Source organism: Pristiophorus japonicus, chromosome 3 (genome assembly GCF_044704955.1).
Source record: "Pristiophorus japonicus isolate sPriJap1 chromosome 3, sPriJap1.hap1, whole genome shotgun sequence".
NCBI lineage: Eukaryota > Metazoa > Chordata > Chondrichthyes > Pristiophoridae > Pristiophorus > Pristiophorus japonicus.
In genome coordinates, this window is record NC_091979.1 from 10,012,817 (window position 1) to 10,037,614 (window position 24,798).

The window sequence follows — 24,798 nt, forward strand, 5'->3', positions numbered from 1 at the left end:
CCGGTCCTCTCCCCCCCGAACCCCGCACAGGACGACACCCTCCCCTCCCTCACCTGGTCCCTCTCCCCCCCCAACTGCACGACCCCCTCCCCTCCCACAGCCCCATTCCCCTTCCCCCCCTCCCTGTTCACCCCCCCCACCACACTGCCCCCTCCCCCTCTCCCCATTCCCCCCCGCCACACTGCCCCCTCCTCCTCTCCCAATTCCCCCCCTCCCCTGCCACACTGCACCCTCCCCGGTCCGTTCGCCCCCCCCGCCCCCCCCCCCGCCACACTGCACCCTCCCCAGTCCGTCCGCCCCCTCCGCCCTCCCATCCCACAGATTGAGTGACAGAAGACAGCAGGCGAGCGAGAGGCGAGAAACTTCCTTTCATTGCTTGTTTTGTTGGTGGGGGGGGGGGGGTGTCGGGGGTGCGGGCAGTGGGGGGAGACAGATAAACTCCTCACTCAAACAAGTGGGTTGGAAGTTGTTGCATCACCATGGAAGAAGAGGGTGAAGATGATGATGGGCCTCCCTCATGAATTATTAAGCAGCTCTGAGTTCTATTAGCTCTTGTGTAAACGCTGCATTTTATACGCTGGTGTACGGACTGAGCTCCCTGACAGCTGTATTACTGCTGATAAGCAGGACACCGCACGCTGATCAAGTAGGGAGGAGAGACAGGAAGTCGAAATAGTGGTTTGTGAGCTGATTCCTGGCTCCCTATCTCCCTCTGTGTCTCTCTCTCTCTCTTTTCCTCTTTCTTTTTCTCTCTCTCCGTCTCTCTCTCCGTCTCTCTCTCTCTCTCTCTCTCTCTCTCTCTCTCCCAGCAAGTTCTGTCACACAGCCAGTCCGCTGCTCAGAAGACTCTGCCATCTCTGCTGTCCGTTACTAGGCATCTTGCACACAGCACCCAGATGCCGATTGAAATCGTTTGCAAAATTGCCTTTTCGGAGGACGACGAGAGGCAGAAGGGGACGGCGGAATGTGACAGGAAGAGTCTGATCGAGGAGGCCTGTCAGTCCACCGCCACCGACCTGGTCAGCTTCGCCGATACCTGCTCGCTGCACGGCATCAACCATGTCTTTGTGCCGGGAGGCTGCGGTGTCAAGCAGAGCCTGTGGGCGGCCGCTGTCCTCTCCTCGATGCTCTTCTTCCTCTACCAGGTGGCCAGCTGCACCATTTTGTACCTGGACTACCATCACGTGACCGCGTTGGACGAGGAGCCCGGCCACGAGATCCGCTTCCCCGCCATCACCATCTGCAACATGAACAGGTTCCGCCACACGGCGCTGACAGATGCTGACATCTACCACCTGGCCAACATGACCGGCCTGCCCCCCAAGAGCAAGGACGCCCACAAGGCGGCCATCCAGGACTACCCCCAGCCCGACATGCTGGATATCTTCAACCGGACCGGCCACCAGATCGAAGAGATGCTGAAAAACTGTAACTTCAGCGGCTCCTACTGCTCGGCACACAACTTCTCGGTGGTAGGTCTCGCTTTAATTTAACCCTTTCCCCATCGATGTCTTTGCAAAATCCCCGGGGAGGGCAGGTTACACCCTTAGCCTCGCTACCCTCGGGGGGGGGGGGGGGGGGGGGTGCAGTCGTAACCCAATTCGGCGAGGGTAAAGCAAGACGTAGAAAGGGCAGAAGTATTGAGAGAAATGGTTTAACGATTGTACAGCTGCCTGGCTTCCCCGGGAGACTTTCAATGGGCTCAGGGTTTAATGCGTAAGGTTCTAATTCCCCGCAATTTAACGGAGACGCAAATTACTTTTGATAAATGGGAGTTGGCAGTGGGGGGGGGGGGAATATTCGAAACCTCAAACACAGGCAATCTTTAAACTCCGAGAGGGCTCATCAAGCTTGTGTGAAATGTGTGATTTACAGGGTGACCTGTGTAGTACGGTGCGATGAAGTGGAGCACTGTACAATGCGTGCGGGGCTTGAGGGAAGGTGAAATAGGTGCCCCCCGGGCTTGCCCCGCCGTGGGCAGGGTTACCTCCCCAGGTAAGCCTGTATGAGACGGATCGAGCTCATACTCAGTGCCCGTGCAGTGAGAGAGGCTAACAATCATCAAAGCAGGTTGACAGGACAATATACCAGTGAGTGCTCGGCGATGGTTGACACAGGAGCTGCTTTCTGCTCTCTATCACGCTCCACATAATCGCACACTCAGGCACTTGGTTGCTGTGCAACTGTTGTATATAATAGTGTTTACAACCGGGACACTCTGAAAAGTGCAACAATTACAGGGAGGGGAGAAGCTTCTGCACTGAGACTTGCAAATGTAGCAATCTGGTATATTCATTCTGTGTGTGACTGTATCAATCTGATAAATTCAGTCTGTGTGTGACTGTATCAATCTGATAAATTCAGTCTGTGTGACTGTATCAATCTGATACATTCAGTCTGTGTATGACTGTATCAATCTGATATATTCAGTCTGTGTCTCTGTATCAATCTGATACATTCAGTCTGTGTGACTGTATCAATCTGATATATTCAGTCTGTGTCTCTGTATCAATCTGATACATTCAGTCTGTGTGACTGTATCAATCTGATGTATTCAGTCTGTGTCTCTGTATCAATCTGATATATTCAGTCTGTGTGTGACTGTATCAATCTGATATATTCAGTCTGTGTGTGACTGTATCAATCTGATATATTCAGTCTGTGTGACTGTATCAATCTGATATATTCAGTCTGTGTCTCTGTATCAATCTGATATATTCAGTCTGTGTGTGACTGTATCAATCTGATAATATTCAGTCTGTGTGTGACTGTATCAATCTGATATATTCAGTCTGTGTGTGACTGTATCAATCTGATATATTCATTCTGTGTGTGACTGTATCAATCTGATACATTCAGTCTGTGTGACTGTATCAATCTGATGTATTCAGTCTATGTCTCTGTATCAATCTGATATATTCAGTCTGTGTGTGACTGTATCAATCTGATATATTCAGTCTGTGTAACTGTATCAATCTGATATATTCAGTCTGTTTGTGACTGTATCAATCTGATACATTCAGTCTGTGTGTGACTGTATCAATCTGATGTATTCAGTCTGTGTCTCTGTATCAATCTGATATATTCAGACTGTGTGACTGTATCAATCTGATATATTCAGTCTGTGTCTCTGTATCAATCTGATATATTCAGTCTGTGTGTGACTGTATCAATCTGATAATATTCAGTCTGTGTGTGACTGTATCAATCTGATATATTCAGTCTGTGTGTGACTGTATCAATCTGATATATTCATTCTGTGTGTGACTGTATCAATCTGATACATTCAGTCTGTGTGACTGTATCAATCTGATGTATTCAGTCTGTGTCTCTGTATCAATCTGATATATTCAGTCTGTGTGTGACTGTATCAATCTGATATATTCAGTCTGTGTAACTGTATCAATCTGATATATTCAGTCTGTTTGTGACTGTATCAATCTGCTATATTCAGTCTGTGTGTGACTGTATCAATCTGATATATTCAGTCTGTGTGTGACTGTATCAATCTGATACATTCAGTCTGTGTGACTGTATCAATCTGATATATTCAGTCTGTGTCTCTGTATCAATCTGATATATTCAGTCTGTGTGACTGTGTCAATCTGATATATTCAGTCTGTGTGTGACTGTATAAATCTGATATATTCAGCCTGTGTGACTGTATCAATCTGATATATTCAGTCTGTGTCTCTGTATCAATCTGATATATTCAGTCTGTGTGTGACTGTATCAAGCTGATATATTCAGTCTGTGTGTGACTGTATCAATCTGATAAGAACATAAGAACATAAGAAATAGGAGCAGGAGTAGGCCACCTGGCCCCTCGAGCCTGCTCTGCCATTCAATAAGATCATGGCTGAACTGATCATTGACTCAGCTCCACTTCCCCGCCCGCTCCCTATAACCCCTTATCCCCTTATCATTTAAGATACTGTCTATTTCTGTCTTAAATTTATTCAATGTCTGATCAATAGGCGATGGCAGACATTTAAAAATCACGTGGATGAACTTCCACAATTGTACATCCCTGTCTGGCGTAAAAATAAAACCGGGAAGTTGGCTCAACCGTGGCTAACAAGGGAAATTAGGGATAGTGTAAAATCCAAGGAAGAGGCATATAAATTGGCCAGAAAAAGCAGCAAACCTGAGGACTGGGAGAAATTTAGAATTCAGCAGTGGAGGACAAAGGGTTTAATTAGGAGGGGAAAAATAGAATATGAGAATAAGCTTGCAGGGAACATAAAAACTGACTGTAAAAGCTTCTATAGACATGTGAAGAGAAAAAGATTAGTGAAGACAAATGTAGGTCTCTTGCAGTCAGAATCAGGTGAATTTATAATGGGGAACAAAGAAATGGCAGACCAATTGAACAAATACTTTGGTTCTGTCTTCACTAAGGAAGACACAAATAAGCTCCCAGAAATACTAGGGGACTGAGGATCTAGTGAGAAGGAGGAACTGAAGGAAATCCTTATTAGTCAGGAAATTGTGTAAGGGAAATTGATGGGATTGAAGGCCGATAAATCCCCAGGGCCTGATAGTCTGCAAACCAGAGTACTCAAGGAAGTGGCCCTAGAAATAGTGGATGCATTGGTGGTCATTTTCCAACAGTCTATAGTCTCTGGATCAGTTCCTATGGACTGGAGGGCAGCTAATGTTATCCCACTTTTTAAAAAAGAAGGGAGAGAGAAAACAGAGAATTATAGACCGGTTAGCCTGACATCGGTAGTGGGGAAAATGTTGGAATCAATTATTAAAGATGTAATAGCTGCACATTTGGAAAGCAGTGACAGGATCGGTCCAAGTCAGCAGGGATTTATGAAAGGGAAATCATGCTTGACAAATCTTTTAGAAATTTTTGAGGATGTAACTAATAGAGTGGACAAGGGAGAACCAGTGAATGTGGTGTATTTGGACTTTCAAAAGGCTTTTGACAAGGTCCCACACAAGAGATTAGTGTGCAAAATTAAAACACATGGTATTGGGGGTAACGTATTGACACGGATAGAGAACTGGTTGGCAGACAGCAAGCAAAGAGTAGGAATAAATGGGTCATTTTCAGAATGGCAGGCAGTTACTAGTGGGGTGCCAAAACGTTCAGTGCTGGGACCCCAGCTCTTTACAATATACATTAATGATTTAGACGAAGGAATTGAATGTAATATCTCCAAGTTTGCAGATGACACTAAGCTGGGTGGCAGTGTGAGCTGTGAGGAGGATGCTAAGAGGCTGCAGGGTGACTTGGACAGGTTAGTTGAGTGGGCAAATGCATGGCAGATGCAGTTTAATGTGGATAAATGTGAGGTTATCCACTTTGGTGGCAAAAACAGGAAGGCAGAATATTATCTGAATGGTGACAGATTAGGAAAAGGGGAGGTGCAATGAGACCTGGGTGTCATGGTACATCAGTCATTGAAAGTTGACATGCAGGTACAGTAGGTGGTGAAGAAGGCAAATGGCATGTTGGCCTTCATAGTGAGAGGAATTGAGTATAGGAGCAGAGAGGTCATACTGCAGTTGTACAGGGTCTTGGTGAGGCCACACCTTGAATATTGTGTACAGTTTTGGTCTCCTAATCTGAGGAAGGACATTCTTGCTATTGAGGGAGTACAGCGAAGGTTTACCAGACTGATTCCCGGGATGGCAGGACTGATATATGAAGAAAGACTGGATTGACTAGGCTTATATTCACTGAATTTAGAAGAATGAGAGGGGATCTCATAGAAACATATAAAATTCTGACGGGATTGGACAGGTTAGATGCAGGAAGAATGTTGGGAAAGTCCAGAACCAGGGATCACAGTGTAAGGATAAGGGGTAAGCCATTTAGGACTGAGATGAGGAAAAACGTCTTCACTCAGAGAATTTTGAACCTGTGGAATTCTCTACCACAGAAAGTTGTTGAGACCAGTTCGTTAGATATATTCAAAAGGGAGTTAGTTGTGGCCCTTATGGCTGAAGTGATCAAGGGATATGGAGAGAAAGCATGATCAGCCATGATCATATTGAATGGTGGTGCAGGTTCGAAGGGCCGAATGGCCTACTCCTGCACCTATTTTCTATGTTTCTGTGTTTCGATGTTTCTCTGTCCCAGCTTCCACAGCTCTCTGAGGCAGCGAATTCCACAGATTTACAACCCTCTGAGAGAAGAAATTTCTCCTCATCTCAGTTTTAAATGGGCATCCCCTTATTCTAAGATTGTGCCCTCTAGTTCTAGTCTCCCCCATCAGTGGAAACATCCTCTCTGCATCCACTTTGTCAAGCCCCCTCATAATCTTATACATTTTGATAAGATCACCTCTCATTCTTCTGAATTCCAATGAGTAGAGGCCCAACCTACAACCTTTCCTCATAAATCAACCCCCTCATCCCTGGAATCAACCGAGTGAACCTTCTCTGAACTGCCTCCAAAGCAAGTATATCCTTTCGTAAATATGGAAATCAAAACTGCACGCAGTATTCCAGGTGTGGCCTCACCAATACCTTATACAGCTGGAGCAAGACTTCCCTGCTTTTATATTCCACCCCCTTTGCAATAAAGGCCAAGGTACCATTGGCCTTCCTGATCACTTGCTGTACCTGCATACTATCCTTTTGTGTTTCATGCACAAGTACCCCCAGGTCCCACTGTACTGCGGCATTTTATAATCTTTCTCCATTTAAATAATAACTTGCTCTTTGAGTTTTTCTGCCAAAGTGCATGACCTCACTTTCCAACATTGTACTCCATCTGCCAAGTTTTTGCCCACTCACTTAGCCTGTCTATGTCCTTTTGCAGATTTGTTGTGTCCTCCTCACAAATTGCTTTTTGTCCCATCTTTGTATTGTCAGCAAACTTGGCTACGTTATACTCAGTCCCTTCTTCCAAGTCGTTAATATAGATTGTAAATAGTTGGGGTCTCAGCAATGATCCCTGCGGCACCCCACTAGTTACAGGTTGCCAACCAGAGAATGAACCATTTATCCTGACTCTCTGTTCTCTGTTAGTTTGCCAATCCTCTATCCATGCTAATATATTACCCCCAACCCCGTGAACTTTTATCTTGTGCAGTAACCTTTTATGTGGCACATTGTAAAATGCCTTGTCAAATTCAGTCTGTGTGACTATCAATGTGAAATATTCAGTCTGTGTGACTGTCAGTTTGATATATTCAGTCTGTGTGTGACTATCAATCTGATATATTTAGTCTGTGTGTGACTGTGTCAATCTGATATATTCAGTCTGTGTGTGACTGTATCAATCTGATATGTTCAGTCTGTTTTGAACTGCATTAGTGTGATATATTGCAATAGATGTTTTATATATATGGAATTTTGAGAGGCATTGCTAAAATATTACACTTGTCAGGAAGTTGAATGGCCATGGAATTAAGGGGAAAGTTGTCTGTGGTACAGGAAGTGCGGGGGTGGGGGGTGTCGGCGGGGGGGGTGTATTTTAGACTGGGAAGATGTTTGCAGTGCTGGGCTTACCCCCAAGGAACAATTTTGGGCCTATTTCTCTTTTCAATTTTTATTAACGACCTCGGGAGCAACATTATAATGTTTGCAGATTATACGAAACTTGGGTTACCTAATAGATTGTGGGAACAGAGGAATAAGCACGAAGGCTGTTTCCAATAGTCAGCACGACGGGCCGAATGGCTTCCATCTGTTCTGCAAGCTTGTGTGATTCTTTATGATTCTCCATGTCTGGAGTGCCTCATTACCACCTGCAGATACAGCACATCTCTCTTTGTTTGTACCTCTTGCTCCAAGACCTCCAGTGCATTGTCTGAAAACCTTGCTACTCCCTCTCTCTCGCATGTTCAGGCATTGCTCAAATATCAGAGCACAGATACAGTTTAAAAAAAAAACTCCTGCCACTTCGTGCAGCCAAAATGCACCTCCCCTTTAAGAGGTGCAGGCTGCCTTTAAGTTGCGCTGGCCACTCATGATATTGGGTCCCCGGCTGATGCACGCAGGCAACGTACTGTGTGGGTAATGCAGGCTGCATGCACCAATCATTTCAAACAGCAGAGAGCACGGATTTACCCTCAGCTGCTACCGCTGGTTAGGATGCACGTAGTCCTGTGTTGCAGCTTCCCCAGGTTGGCATCTCATTTTTATTTACGCCCGGTGCTGCTCCTGTCATGCTCTTCTGCGCTCCTCATTGAACCAGGGTTGGTCACCTGGCTCGACGGTAATGGTAGAGTGAGGGATATGCCAGGTAACTTTGATGGTATGAGACGTGAATTGTCTAGAATAGACTGGCGAGTGATACTTTAAAGCGTTGACAGTGGATAGGCAATGGCAGATATTTAAAGATCACATGGATGAACTTCAACAATTGTACATCCCTGTCTGGCATAAAAATAAAACGGGGAAGGTGGCTCAACCGTGGCTAACAAGGGAAATTAGGGATAGTGTTAAATCCAAGGAAGAGACATATAAATTGGCCAGAAAAAGCAGCAAACCTGAGGACTGGGAGAAATTTAGAATTCAACAGAGGAGGACAAAGGGTTTAATTAGCAGGAGGAAAATAGAGTATGAGAGAAAGCTAGCAGGGAACATAAAAACTGACTGCAATAGCTTCTATAGATGTGTGAAGAGAAAAAGATTAGTGAAGACAAATGTTGGTCCCTTGCAGTCAGAATCAGGTGAATTTATAATGAGGAACAAAGAAATGGCAGACCAATTGAACAAATACTTTGGTTCTGTCTTCACTAAGGAAGACACAAATAACCTTCCGGAAATACTCGGAGACCGAGGGTCTAGCAAGAAGAAGGAACTGAAGGAAATCCTTATTAGTCAGGAAATTGTGTTAGGGAAATTGATGGGATTGAAGACCGATAAATCCCCAGGGCCTGATAGTCTGCACCCAGAGTACTTAAGGAAGTGGCCCTATAAATAGTGGATGCATTGGTGGTCATTTTCCAACATTCGATTGATTCTGGATCAGTTCCTATGGTTTGGAGGGTAGCTAATGTAACCCCACTTTTTAAAAAAGGAGGGAGAGAGAAAACGGAATTATAGACCGGTTAGCCTGACATCGGTAGTGGGGAAAATGTTGGAATCAATTATTAAAGATGTAATAGCAGCACATTTGGAAAGCAGTGACAGGTTCGGTCCAAGTCAACAGGGATTTATGAAAGGGAAATCATGCTTGACAAATCTTCTAGAATTTTTTGAGGATGTAACTAATCGGGTGAACAAGGGAGAACTAGTGGATGTGATGTATTTGGACTTTCAAAAGGCTATTGACAAGGTCCCACACAAGAGATTTGAGTGCACAATTAAAGCACATGGTATTGGGGGTAATGTATTTGACGTGAATAGAGAACTTGTTGGCAGACAGGAAGCAAAGAGTGGGAATAAACGGTTCATTTACAGAATGGCAGGCAGTGACTAGTGGGGTACCGCAAGGTTTAGTGCTGGGACCCCAGCTATTTACAATATACATTAATGATTTAGACGAAGGAATTATATGTAATATCTCCAAGTTTGCAGATGACACTAAGCTGGGTGGCAGTGCTAGCTGTGAGGAGGATGCTAAGAGGCTGCAGGGGGACGTGGACAGATCAGCTGAGTGGGCATATGTATGGCAGATGCAGTATAATGTGGATAAATGTGAGTTTATCCACATTGGTGGCAAAAAGGGGAAGGCTGTGTACAGTTTTGGTCTCCGTATTTAAGGAAGAAGATATACTTGCATTGGAGGCTGTTCAGAGAAGGTTCACTCGATTGATTCTGGAGATGAGGGGACTTGGCTTATGAGGAAAGGTTGAGGAGGTTGGCCCTCTACTCATTAGAATTCAGAAGAATGAGAGGTGATCTTATCGAAACATATAAGATAATGAGGGGGCCCGACAAGGTGGATGCAGAGAGGATATTTCCACTCACAGTGGAAACTAACACTAGGGGACATAGTCTCAGAATAAGGAGCTGCCCATTTAAAACTGAGATGAGGAGTAATTTCTTCTCAGAGGATTATAAATCTGTGGAATTCTCTGCTCCAGAGAACTGGTGGCTGGGTCATTGAATATATTTAAGGCGGAGATAGACAGATTTTTGAGCGATAAGGGAGTAAAGGGTTATGGGGAACGGGCGGGGAAGTAGAGCTGAGTCCATGATCAGATCAGCCATGATCTTATTGAATGGTGGAGCAGGCTTGAGGGGCCAAATGGCTGACTCCTGCTCCTATTTCTTATGTTCTTATGTTCTGAGTGGCTGACTGGGCCATTTCAGAGGGCAGTTAAGGGTCAACCACCATGCTGTAGGCCTGGAGTTACATATAGGCCAGATTTAATTCCTTAAAGAAAGAAAGACTTAAATTTATATTGCGCCTTTCATGACCACCGGACATCGCAAAGCATTTTACAGCCAATGAAAATCTTTTGGAGTGTGGTCACTGTTGTAATGTCGGAAATGCGGCAGACAATTTGCGCACAGCAAGCTTCCACAGACAACAATGTGTTAACGACCAGATAATCTGTTTTCGGATGAATATTGGCCAGAACACCGGGGATAACTCCCCTGCTCTTCTTCGAAATAGTGGCCATGGGATCTTTTACATCCACCTGAAAGAGCAGACGGGGCCTCTGTTTAATGTCTGTTACAGAGACTGTACTTGCCGTATTGGACAGTACATCATAGACAGTCCCTCGTATCGAGGATGACTTGCCTCCACGCCAAAAAGGATGAGTTCACAGGTGTTTCAATGACGGATCTAATATTCCGGATCCCGAACTACATCCTGAAGGGTGGAAGATGCCTGTGCGTGGATTTTTTTAACGTGGGGTGACCGTTGCACACCAGCCACCACACGGGCTTGACAGAGCTCGGTCTTGGTCCAGTGGCAAGGGTTAACCAGGACGACTGGAGACCTGCTCTGCTGCACGGACCTAGTGCGCACACATATCAGAGTGAGGGCTGGCCCGTGCTGCCCCTGGGCCCTCGCCTCTTCTGGGCCCCGAACTCGCCACTCCTGCTGTACCCTCCTGTGATATATTCACAGAGCACAGCACACACAGCTTCCTAACATGGCAGGCTGCTCTCTCGGAAGACTCCGAAAGGTGCCTGGTTCTGTTTAATTATCAACTGTGCAATTGCAGTACACAATTCGTCCACATCCACAGTGTGGAGCTACAAACATTACAAGCTGACAGACATTACACTTCTCCCTCCTTAATGAAGAAGCCATCATAACAAACATCATACATAACTTTCATGTTTATACATAACATAGGATATAGATTTTATTTTTTTCCATATTTACAAATTTAACTTCACCACATGTTTTCTGTTTCGAAGAGGATACCTTCGCTCTCGAACAGAACCTTCCAAACATGGTGTCGAATCGAAACTCATTCGAGGCTCATCCTGAGGAACGTTATCCTCCACAGAATTTCCTTGATTTTCATTTGAACTCTCTCTAACTTCAGGCTCTTTGTTTTCCTGACTCGGACTCAGACTTTCATTCTGATTCTCTCCTGGATTTGTTTCCAGTACATTGGATTTAGGATTTGCTACTGGTGTATCAAAACTATCTGATGAGTCAGAAATAATTGAATCATTCCCACCTTCAACTCCTCTCATGTCTCGAGGTTAAATATGATCAATATGAACAAACCTAACCTGTCCATTATCAAACATCTTGATCAAATATGTGCGAGGGCCACATATCTTCACCACTCTTCCTGGTAACCACTTTAACCATTTATGGTGATGGTTCTTCACTCTCACCTTCTGGTTTAATTTCACATTTCTCTCTTTTACTCTACCTCTATCATGATTCTCTTTCTGTCTTAATTGTGTCTCTTCTACGGACAGTGCCAAATTTGGCTTTAACAACAAGAATCTGGTTCGTGGCTGTCGTTTGAGAAACAACTCTGCTGGTGTTCTACCCGTAGTTGTATGAGGAATATTTCGATATGTAATCAAAAAATTCGCCAATTTGTGAACCAATGACAACTGTCGTTTCCTTGGATTTGGATCTAACATTTGTTTTATGAGAGCACGTTTTACAATTTGTACAGTGCGCTCTGTTGCACCATTCGGAGCAGGATGGTATGGTGGAACCTTGGTATGTTTCACACCATTTTTGCTCGTGAATTGTGCAAATTCTTCTGAATGAAATTGTGGTCCATTATCCGAAACAATTTCTTCCGGGAGGCCAAATGCAGAAAATAATTTTCGCAAAATTTCCAATGTTTTACTTGTTATTATTTTCCACATTGGAAACACCTCAACCCACTTCGAATGGCTATCAATCACAATGAACAATTGTTGTCCTTCTAACTCAGCAAAATCAATATGTAGCCTTTGCCACACCCTGGGAGGCCATTTCCATGGCTGTAATGCTCCTGGTGGTGGTTGCTTGCTTACCGATTGACATGTCGTATACTGCCTCACGATGTACTCTATATCTTTATCAAGACCTGGCCACCATAAATAACTGTGTGCAAAACTCTTGGTCAAGCACATTCCCAAGTGCTGGTCATGGAGGTCTCCTAATAATTTGGACCTGAATTTATTTGGTATAACCACTCTTGCACCCCACATGATATAATCTTTATCGACTGATAATTCATTCCTACGAATGAAGAATGGATGTGTATCTTTGTCTGTTACCTGGTTTGGCCATCCATTTGCAATATACTCATACATGTTTGACATCACTGGGTCACGTTTGATTGCTCTACCAATCTCTTCAGCTGTGACTGGCAGTTCATCAATGTATGAAAAATAAAACACTTCTTCCCTATCGGGTGTCACTTGTGATGGGGAAGGCAATCTATTGGGGACATTACCCTCTAGAACCTGGTTTACGGTTACTTTATAATCCCCACACAACCTTACCTTACCATTGGACTTAGGTACAACAATGATGGGTGTAGCCCAATTACATCAATCTATCTTACAAATAATGTTCTTAGTCTCTAGTCTTTTGAGTTCTTGCTCAACTTTCTCCTTGAGTGCATATGGTACGGAACGTGCCTTGTAGTAAACTGATCTAGCGTCCTTCTGTACCCTGACACTCGCCTTGAAGCCTTGGATCGGACTGCCCGTTTCACAGAACACCTTCGGATACTGCTTGATAACCTCATCCGTTGATGAAAATCTCGCTTCCACACAGAAAATCTTACCCCAATCCAGCTTCAGTGAGCTCAACCAATTTCTTCCTAGTAAGGCAGGCTTGTCTCCTTTCACTACTATTAGAGGCAAGTTCTGAAATTGATCTTTATATTTCACTGGTACGGTGATACGACCTACCACAGGAATTTTCTCTCCGGAGTAGTCTCGCAGCTCTATCTTGGATTTCTCCAGTTGGAAATCACGCAATTTGTCGCGGTACAGTGACTCCGGTACTACACTCACGATGCACCCGTGTCAATTTCCATTCGTATCTTGAATCCCGCAACATCTATGTAGATTTTGATGCTTTCCGAATCGCTGTCCGTTAACCTCGTGCTCCTGATGACGTGTAACTCTAACATCTCCTCGTCCTGTTGTTGTTCTTCCATGCTATGTAGTCTCTTGGGATTTCTATTCATAGCTTTGAACGCTGGACTCATAGCTTTAAAACCTGGTTTACCCTTCAGTCGGCATGCCTTCGCCAGATGCTCAGTCTTTCTGCAGAAGAAACACTGCCTTCACGTATGGACAACTTTGAGCAATGTGTTGTCCGAGGCATCTATAGCACGACTTCGATGCTCTGTTAGAATTTCCAGTTTCTGAGACTTTCAGCCTTGCCTGTCGTTTACTTTGAACCTGCAGGTGATTTACCTCGGTTGACTGACAACCGTAATCATTATTTAATTCTCAGGAATATTGTTCGGCCATGCCTATCGACCTCGCTGTCTGACAAGCAATCTCAAAAATCAAGTCATCCGTCGTCAATAACTTCCTTCTGATCACATCATTTTTCACCCCACAAACAAAACGATCCCGTAATGCTCGGTTTTGAAAGTTTCCAAAATGACAGTGCGTCGATAGCTTTTTTAATGCTATGATGTAATCATCGATACTTTCATCAGCCTTTTGATTCCGAATCCTGAAACGATAGCTTTCATCAATTTCTCACGGTTTGGGATTATAGTGCTGCTCCAGCTTTGTTAAAATCTCTTTAAGCGTTGTGTCCTTTGGCTCGTCAGGCACAAGCAGATTTACAAGGGTTTCGTATAATGCCGGACCTGCTACCGATAAGAAGATCGCTTTCTTACGTTCCAACACAGCCCGGTTCTGGACTGCATTGTCTGGAACTTCGATTATGTTATTTGCAATTAAATACATTTCTAGCTGATCCACATATTTAAAACATTCCCGGTCGTGTCTATATTCCCCCAAATGTCCGATTAAACCTGCCATTTTAGCCTCTAGCTGTTCACACCGTGTGCTGTATTTTACCTCGGATTTTTATAGCTGTTTTCCAAAGATAGAAACTTCCAAATTTTCTCTGTCGGCTGGCTGAATCCTTCACCAACAAAAATTAAGCTTTAAATCATCTGAAATATCTCATCTCAGTCACCAACTGTGATATATTCACAGAGCACAGCACACACAACTTCCTAACATGGCAGGCTGCTCTCTCGGAATACTCCGGAATCTGCCTGGTTCTGTTTAATCATTAACTATGCAATTGCAGTACACAATATGTCCACATCCACAATGTGGAGCTACAAACATTACAAGCTTGCAGACATTACACTGCCCACGCTCCAATCACCGACCTGGTGACTGTCACCTGAGAACTCATTTTTAGAGTGGAAGCAAGTCTTCCTCGATTCCGAGGGACTGCCTATGATGATGATGGCTTCCTGCCCCTGAGCCAATTTTTGGATCCAACTTGCCACTTTGCCCTGGATCTCGTGGGCTTTTACTTTCGTGACCAGTTTGCCTTATCAAAAGCAGAACAGGAGCATGCATGACACATGTCAGGTTGAGAGTATAAGTGAGAACCAGGCTGAATATAGAAAGTTCAGAGGGGAAGTGAAAAAGGAAATAAGAGGGTCAAAGAGAGAGTATGAGAATAGATTGGCAGCTAACATAAAAGGAAATCTAAAAGTCGTCTATAGGGATATAAATAGTAAATGGGCAGTAAGAGGAGGGGTGGGGCTGATTAGGGACCAAAATGGAGACCTACACATGGAGACAGAGGGTATGGCTGAGGTACTAAATGAATACTTTGCATCTGTCTTCACCAAGGAAGAAGATGCTGCCATAGACATAGTGAAGGAGGAGGTAGTTGAGATACTGGATGGGATAAAAATTGATGAAGAGGAGGTGCAAGAGCAGCTATCTGTACTAAAAGTAGATAAGTCACCAGAACTGGATGGGATACATCCTAGGATGCTGAGAGAGGGTAAGGAAGAAATCGCGGAGATACTGGCCATAATCTTCCAATCCGCCTTGGATATGGGGCTGGTGCTCGGGGACTGCAGAATTGTAAATGTTGCACCATTGTTCAAAACAGGGTGTAAGAGCAACAGTAACTGGGATTTATATGGGGGGCAGAATTTGGCCCGTTTTATAGCCGTGTTAGTGCCTCTGGGAGGGCACTAAGGGCCGGCGAGGTTGTTTCTGGCCAGGGGAGGGGTGCGCTACAGCTGCCGGGAAAATTGCCTGGGAGGTTTCGGAGCTGCTGAGCCGGCAGTGCCATGGCACGTGGTTAGTGCCCGCTGTTAGTGCCCATGGTTAGTGCCCATGGTTAGTGCCCGCGGTTAGTGCCCATGGTTAGTGCCCACAGTTAGTGCCCATGGTTAGTGCCCATGGTTAGTGCCTGTGGTTTGTGCCCATGGTTAGTGCCCGCTGTTAGTGCCCGTGGTTAGTGCCCATGGTTAGTGCCCGTGGTTAGTGCCCGCTGTTAGTGCCCATGGTTAGTGCCCGCTGTTAGTGCCCGTGGTTAGTGCCCGCTGTTAGTGCCCGTGGTTAGTGCCCGCTGTTAGTGCCCATGGTTAGTGCCCATGGTTAGTGCCCGCGGTTAGTGCCCATGGTTAGTGCCCACGGTTAGTGCCCATGGTTAGTGCCCATGGTTAGTGCCTGTGGTTTGTGCCCACGGGTTATTACCCATGGTTAGTGCCCACGGTTAGTGCCCGCGGCCCAGAGTTAGTGCCCGCGGTTAGTGCCCGTGGTTAGTTCCCACGGTTAGTGCCCGCGGTTAGTGCATGCGGTTATTACCCTTGGTTAGTGCCTGCAGTTAGTGCCCATGGTTAGTGCCCACGGTTAGTGCCCGCGGTTAATGGCCACGGTTAGTGCCATGGTTATTACCCATGGTTAGTGCCCACGGTTAGTGCCCGTGGTTAATGGCCACGGTTAGTGCCATGGTTATTACCCATGGTTAGTGCCCACGGTTAGTGCCCGCGGTTAATGGCCACGGTTAGTGCCATGGTTATTACCCATGGTTAGTGCCCACGGTTAGTGCCCGCGGCCCAGAGTTAGTGCCCGCGGTTAGTTCCCACGGTTAGTGCCCGCGGTTAGTGCATGCGGTTATTACCCTTGGTTAGTGCCTGCAGTTAGTGCCCATGGTTAGTGCCCACGGTTAGTGCCCGCGGTTAATGGCCACGGTTAGTGCCATGGTTATTACCCATGGTTAGTGCCCACGGTTAGTGCCCGTGGTTAGTGCCCACGGTTATTACCCATGGTTAGTACCCGCGGTTAGTGCCCACGATTATTATCCACGGTTAGCCCCCGCGGTTAGTGCCCACAGTTATTACCCATGGTTAGTGCCTGCGGTTAGTGCTCATGGTTACTGCCCACGGTTAGTGTTAATAAAAGATGATATCAGGGCAGTTGTGAGAGACGATATTGGCTCGAATGAACAAAATGTTGAATCATTGTGGGTGGAGATTAGAGATAGTAAGGGGAAAAAGTCACTGGTGGGCGTAGTTTATAGGCCCCCAAATAATAACTTCACGGTGGGGCGGGCAATAATCAAGGGAATAATGGAGGCATGTGAAAAAGGAACGGCAGTAGTCATGGGAGATTTTAACCTACATATCGATTGGTCAACTCAAATCGAGTGGGGTAGCCTGGAGGAGGAATTCATAGAATGCATACGGGATTGTTTCTTAGACCAGTATGTTACAGAACCTACAAGGGAGCAAGCTATCTTAGATCTGGTCCTGTGTAATGAGACAGGAATAATAAACGATCTCCTTGTAAAAGATCCTCTCGGAATGAGTGATCATAATATGGTTGAATTTGTAATACAGATTGAGGGTGAGGAAGTTGTGTCAGAAACGAGCGTACTATGCTTAAACAAAGGGGACTAGAGTGCGATGAGGGCAGAGTTGGCTAAAGTAGACTGGAAACACAGACTAAATGGTGGTACAATTGAGGAACAGTGGAGGACTTTTAAGGAGCTCTTTCATAGTGCTCAACAAAAATATATTCCAGTGAAAAAGAAGGGTAGTAAGAGAAGGGATAACCAGCCGTGGATAACCAAGGAAATAAAGGAGAGTATCAAATCAAAGACCAATGCATATAAGGTGGCCAAGGTTAGTGGGAAACTAGAAGATTGGGAAAATTTTAAACAACAGCAAGGAATGACTAAAAAGGCAATAAAGAAAGGAAAGATAGATTACGAAGGTAAACTTGCGCAAAATATAAAAACAGATAGTAAAAGCTTTTACAGATATATAAAACGGAAAAGAGTGACTAAAGTAAATGTTGGTCCCTTAGAAGATGAGAAGGGGGATTTAATAATGGGAAATTTGGAAATGGCTGAGACTTTAAACAATTATTTTGCTTCGGTCTTCACAGTGGAAGACACAAAAACCATGCCAAAAATTGCTGGTCACAGGAATGTGGGAAGGAAGGACCTTGAGACAATCACTATCACTAGGGGGGTAGTGCTGGACAGGTTAATGGGACTCAAGGTAGACAAGTCCCCTGGTCTTGATGAAATGCATCCCAGGGTATTAAAAGAGATGGCGGAAGTTATAGCAGATGCATTCGTTATAATCTACCAAAATTCTCTGGACTCTGGGGAGGTACCAGCGGATTGGAAAGCAGCTAATGTAACGCCTCTGTTTAAAAAAGGGGACAGGCAAAAGGCAGGTTAGTTTAACATCTGTAGTGGGGAAAATGCTTGAAACTATCATTAAGGAAGAAATAGCGGGACATCTAGATAGGAATAGTGCAATCAAGCAGACGCAGCATGGATTCATGAAGGGGAAATCATGCTTAACTAATTTACTGGAATTCTTTGAGGATATAACGAGCATGGTGGATAGAGGTGTACCGATGGATGTGGTGTATTTAGATTTCCAAAAGGCATTCGATAAGGTGCCACACAGAAGGTTACTGCAGAAGATAGGGGTACGCGGAGTCAGAGGAAATGTATTAGCATGGATAGAGAATTGGCTGGCGAACAGAAAGCAGAGAGTCGGGATAAATGGGTCCTTTTCGGGTTGGAAATCGGTGGTTAGTGGTGTACCACAGGGATCGGTGCTGGGACCACAACTGTTTACAATATACATAGATGACCTGGAAGAGGGGACAGAGTGTAGTGTAACAAAATTTGCAGATGACACAAAGATTAGTGGGAAAGCGGGTTGTGTAGAGGACACAGAGAGGCTGCAAAGAAATTTAGATAGGTTAAGCGAATGGGCTAAGATTTGGCAGATGGAATACAATGTCGGAAAGTGTGAGGTCATCCACCTTGGGAAAAAAACAGTAAAAGGGAATATTATTTGAATGGGGAGATATTACAACATGCTGAGGTGCAGAGGGACCTGGAGGTCCTTGTGCATGAAACTCTTTTTGGAGTTCACCTGCAAAAACATAAAACATTAAACCGTGCCACCCGACCTGGGTGACAAAACGGTAAGCCAACGACAACGGGATACGAACCCATGCATGCATCGCCTTAACCTCTCGGCCATCTCGGCACTGCTTCATGAATCCCAAAAAGTTAGTTTGCAGGTGCAGCAGGTAATCAGGAAGGCGAATGGAATGTTGGCCTTCATTGCGAGAGGGATGGAGCACAAAAGCAGGGAGGTCCTACTGCAACTGTATAGGGTATTGGTAAGGCCACACCTGGAGTACTGCGTGCAGTTTTGGTCACCTTACTTAAGGAAGGATATACTGGCTTTGGAGGGGGTACAGAGACGATTCACTAGGCTGATTCCTGAGATGAGGGGGTTACCTTATGATGATAGATTGAGTAGACTGGGTCTTTACTCGTTGGAGTTCAGAAGGATGAGGGGTGATCTTATAGAAACATATAAAATAATGAAGGGGATAGACAAGATAGAGGCAGAGAGGTTGTTTCCACTGGTCGGGGAGACTCGAACTAGGGGGCACAGCCTCAAAATACCGGGGAGCCAATTTCAAACCGAGTTGAGAAAGAATTACTTCTCCCAGAGGGTTGTGAATCTGTGGAATTCTCTGCCCAAGGAAGCAGTTGAGGCTAGTTCATTGAATGTATTCAAGTCACAGATAGATAGATTTTTAACCAATAAGGGAATTAAGGGTTACGGGGAGCGGGTGGGTAAGTGGAGCTGAGTCCACGGCTAGATCAGCCATGATCTTATTGAATGGCGGAGCAGGCTCGAGGGGCTAGATGGCTTACTCCTGTTCCTAATTCTTATGTTCTTATGTTCTTATGTTCAGAGTTAGTGCCCGTGGTTAGTGCCTGTGGTTAGTGCTCGTGGTTAGTGCCCATGGTTAGTGCCCATGGTTAGTGCCCACGGTTAGTGCCCACTGTTAGTGCCCACAGTTAGTGCCCACGGCCCATGGTTAGTGCCCACGGTTAGTGCCCACGGTTAATGTCCATGGTTAGTGCCCACGGTTAGTGCCCGCGGTTAGTGCCCGCAGTTAGTGCCCAGCGTTAGTGCTCACGCTTAGGGTTAGGGTTTGGGTAACCCACGGTTAGTGCCCAGAGTTAGTGCCCCAGGTTATTACCCATGCTTAGTGCCCAGAGTTAATGCCCATGGTTATTACCCATGGTTAGTGCCTGTGGTTAGTGCCCATGGTTATTACCCATGGTTAGTGCCCGCGGTTAGTGCCCAGCGTTAGTGCTCACGCTTAGGGTTAGGGTTTGGGTAACCCACGGTTAGTGCCCAGAGTTAGTGCCCCAGGTTATTACCCATGCTTAGTGCCCAGAGTTAATGCCCATGGTTATTACCCACAGTTAGTGACCGCGGTTAGTGCCCATGGTTATTACCCATGGTTAGTGCCCGCGGTTAGTGCCCAGCGTTAGTGCTCACGCTTAGGGTTAGGGTTTGGGTAACCCACGGTTAGTGCCCAGAGTTAGTGCCCCAGGTTATTACCCATGCTTAGTGCCCAGAGTTAATGCCCATGGTTATTACCCACAGTTAGTGACCGCGGTTAGTGCCCATGGTTATTACCCATGGTTAGTGCCCGCGGTTAGTGCCCAGCGTTAGTGCTCACGCTTAGGGTTAGGGTTTGGGTAACCCACGGTTAGTGCCCAGAGTTAGTGCCCCAGGTTATTACCCATGCTTAGTGCCCAGAGTTAATGCCCATGGTTATTACCCACAGTTAGTGACCGTGGTTAGTGCCCATGGTTATTACCCATGGTTAGTGCCCGCGGTTAATGCCCACGGTTAGTACCCACGTTTAGTGCTCACAGTTAGTGCCCATGGTTATTACCCATGGTTAGTGCCCATGGTTAGTGCTCACGGTTAGTGCCCACGGTTAGTGCTCACGGTTGGTGTGAGGGAGGGGAGGGTGTAAGGGGTGAGCAGTGGGTGTGAGGGGTAGTTGCCGACTCTCTGGCTCTCTCACTGACGGACCAGGGACAGGAGTCAGTCCCCTCTCTCTCGCTGTCCCCATGGTTGCGGGTCTCAGGTCTGACGGACCCTCTCCCCCTACGTCGTGCCATTTGACTCCCATTGCCCGAGGAGCCTTCTCGTTCAGTGTGAGCTCCCGATGCGGGTGGGGGAGCGGAGGGGGGTGGGCTCTATCAGTCTGAAATCATTCAATGTGTTATTGTGTGCAGTGTGAATATCGGAGGTAATGAAATCACGGGCGAGATTGGAGGAAGCTGATATTGAAAGCAGGAGTGCTTGCTTTGTCCCAGTGTCGGGGCACCGAGTGAAAGAATACAACCTTCACACTGATGTATTACAGAGTGGGAAATCGATGATATCACGGTACGGCAGGAGGAAGCTAATATCAAACACTGAGTGTAGCGGTTAAAAATAGAATCAGGCAAAACAGAAATGATTTAAAATATTAAGAAACGTGGAGTGAAGGCGGCTGAATATAATATTAATCGAAAACTACTTTAACTGACGCCGAGCATTGAGGCAGCAGCTCAGAAATCTCTTGCCAATTCAACACAACATCGACAGCCCCATTCACGGGGAAACGCAGCATTCCGCTCGAGAAATAGACCTGTCCGGGAGTGTTTGATGGGACAGTGTAGAGGGAGCTTTACTCTGTATCTAACCCCCTGTACCTGCCCTGGGAGTGTTTGATGGGACAGTGTAGAGGGAGCTTTACTCTGTATCTAACCCGTGCTGTACCTGCCCTGGGAGTGTTTGATGGGACAGTGTAGAGGGAGCTTTACTCTGTATCTAACCCCCTGTACCTGCCCTGGGAGTGTTTGATGGGACAGTGTAGAGGGAGCTTTACTCTGTATCTAACCCCGTGCTGTACCTGCCTTGTGATATTGACACTGGCTGGAGGCAACATTGATGTTGTTTGTGCCTCCTGATAGCACCACCAGGGCAAAGCACTTTTCACCCTGGCGAAACACCGCAACCGACATAGAGAGTGAGAGAGAGGGAGAGAGAGAGACAGAGAGAGAGAGGGAGGGAGAGAGAGACTAGGGGAGAGAGAGAGAGAGACAGAGAGAGAGAGGGAGCGAGAGACAGAGAGAGAGAGAGTCTGGGGGAGAGAGAGAGAGCGAGAGGGAGAGAGAGACAGAGAGAGAGAGAGAGAGAGACTAGGGGAGAGAGAGAGAGAAAGAGAGAGAGCGATACAGAGAGATTGAGAGAGAGAGAGCGACAGAGAGATAGAGAGAGAGAGACAGAGAGATAGAGAGACAGAGAGAGAGGGAGAAACAGAAACAGAGAGAGAGAGAGACAGAGAATGAGAGACAGAGAGACAGAGACAGACAAAGAGAGCGAGAGAGACAGAGATAGAGAGAGAGACGGAGAGACAGAGGGGAGAGATAGAGAGTGAGGGATAGAGAGAGTGAGAGAGAGACAGAGAGAGAGAGACAGATAGAGAGACAGAGACAAGGAGAGAGAGTCTGGAGGAGAGAGAGAGAAAGTGAGAGGGAGGCGGAGACAGAGAGAGAGTGAGAGAGAGAGGGCGAGAGAGACAGAGAGAGAGATAGAGAGACAGAGAGAGAGGGAGAAACAGAAACAGAGAGAGAGAGACAGAGAATGAGAGACAGAGAGACAGAGACAGACAAAGAGAGCGAGAGAGACAGAGATAGAGAGAGAGACGGAGAGACAGAGGGGAGAGACTGAGAGAGTGAGGGATAGAGAGAGTGAGAGAGAGACAGAGAGAGAGAGACAGATAGAGAGACAGAGACAAGGAGAGAGAGTCTAGGGGAGAGAGAGAGAAAGTGAGAGGGAGGCCGAGACAGAGAGAGAGTGAGAGAGAGAGGGTGAGAGAGACAGCGAGAGAGATAGAGAGATAGAGAGAGAGAGAGTGACAGAGAGAAAGAGAGACAGAGAGGGAGACAGAGAGAGAGAGAGACAGAGAGAGAGAGGCAGAGAATGAGAGACAGAGAGAGAGGCAGAGAGAGAGACAGACAGAGAGGGAGTGACAGAAACAGAGCGAGAGAGAGAGAGAGACAGGGAATGAGAGACAGAGAGAGTGAGACGGAAAGAGTGAGAGAGAGACAGAGAGAGAGAGAGACAGATGGAGAGAGAGAGAGACAAGGGAGAGAGAGAGAGACTCTGGGGGAGAGAGAGCGAGAGAGAGGGAGAGACAGAGAGAGAGAGAGTGGGAGAGAGAGACAGAGAGAGAGAGAGAGATACGCAGAGAGAGTGAGAGACAAAGAGAGACACACACAGCCACAAAGATAGGCAGGGAGTGTAGGAGAAAGAGAAACAGAGAAAGTGAGAGACAGAGAGAGAGAGAGAGAGAGAGACAGCGAGAGAGAGGGTTTTTCGGTAGCCAGGAATGTGCTGTGTTTTTGGAAACGGTGCAACAGATGCATCAGAGTAAGTGGAGACAACAAAGATTAATAATAAAATGATAGTTTCAAAAAAGCAAGTGTTTAAATATTCATAAGAAAATGGGAGCAGATGGAATGCTTCCAGTATTAAAGGAATTGCCGAGCGATCGGGGAGGCTGATCCTGAAATATTTCACAGCTCATTAACTGTATCTGGCAACAAAGCTGCTTCCCGTCGGCTCATTGAATTCTAAACAAAGTTCCAGCAAATCGGGTCTCATCCTCGTTTTGCAAAATGAGTCATTGTGAGAGGGGAAATTCGTCTGCTGTGCCCCTCTGGTTAGTGCCCGCGGGGGTTGGGGGGGGGGGGGTGGGGAGGGTAACGGGTGGCTGAGGGGGTCCCATCCGGGCATGGCCAGATCGCCCACCCCCGCCAACTTTGCTGGCGGGTTTGTGCCGACGCTATCATTTCCCGCGCCCCGGAGTACAAGATTTCAAGTGCGCAGCGCGCTGTTACCGCCCCGCCTGTGATGTTAGCTCCCCACCCCGGTTATTGGGGTCACACCCTTCACCGGGTATTGAGGTCACGTCACAGCCCCCGGGGTATTGGATTCACACCCCTCACCGGGTATTGGGGTCACTCCCCCGGGTATTGAGGTCGCTCCCCCGGGTATTGGGGTCACTCCCGGGTATTGGGGTCACTCCCCCGGGTATTGGGGTCATCCCCTCCCCGGGTATTGGGCTCACACACCCGGGAATTGGGGTCACTTTCCCCGGGTATTGGGGTCACTCCCCCGGGTATTGGGGTCATCCCCTCCCCCGGGTATTGGGGTCATCCCCTCCCCCAGGAATTGGGGTCATCCCCTCCCCCGGGTATTGAGGTCATCCCCTCCCCCGGGTATTGAGGTCATCCCCTCCCCGGGTATTGGGGTCACTCCCCCTGGGTATTGGGGTCACATACCGCAGGTATTGGGGTCACACACACTGGGAATTGGGGTCACTTTCCCTGGGTATTGGGGTCACACCCCACACCAGGTATTGGGGTCAAACCCCCTGGGTATTGAGGTCACAGCCCCCGGGTATTGGGGTCAAACCCCCTGGGTATTGGGGTCACTCCCCCAGGTATTGGGGTCACTCCCCCCCCCCCCCCGGGTATTGGTGTCACTGCCCCCGGGTATTGGGGTCAAACCCCCTGGGTATTGGGGTCACTGTCCCCCAGGTATTGGGGTCACTCCCCTGGGTATTGGGGTCACCCCCTGGTATTGGGGTCACTCCCCCGGATATTGGGGTCACTCCCCCCTGGGTATTGGGGTCACAGCCACCGGGTATTGGGGTCAAATTCCCTGGGTATTGGGGTCACACCCCTCGGGTATTGGGGTCAAACCCCCTGGGTATTGGGGTCACTCCCCACGGGTATTGGGATAAAACCCCTTGTGTATTGGGGTCACTTCCCCCGGGTATTGGGGTCACTCCCACTGGGTATTGGGGTCACACCCCGGGTGTTGGGGTCATGTCCCCGGATATTGGGGTCAAACCCCCTGGGTATTGGGGTCACCCCTCCTGGTTATTGGGGTCACACCCTGGGTATTGGGGTCACTCCCCCTGTGTATTGTTGTCACACCCCGGTATTGGGGCCACTCCGCTTGGGTATTGAGTTCACTCCCCTGGATATTGGGGTCACCCCCGGCTGTTGGGGTCACTTCCCCCGGGTAGTGG

General features: G+C 46.9%; 1 protein-coding gene across 1 annotated transcript in view; it reads left to right on the plus strand.

The window, feature by feature from the left end:
* Positions 1–896: 896 nt before the first annotated feature.
* Positions 897–24,798, plus strand: part of LOC139260450 (acid-sensing ion channel 4-A-like) — a 951,337-nt gene continuing 927,435 nt past the window's right edge. Inside the window, exon 1 of the mRNA XM_070877013.1 lies at positions 897–1,472. Within this exon, the coding sequence (XP_070733114.1) occupies positions 897–1,472 (576 nt within the window). The remainder of the gene's footprint in view (positions 1,473–24,798) is intronic.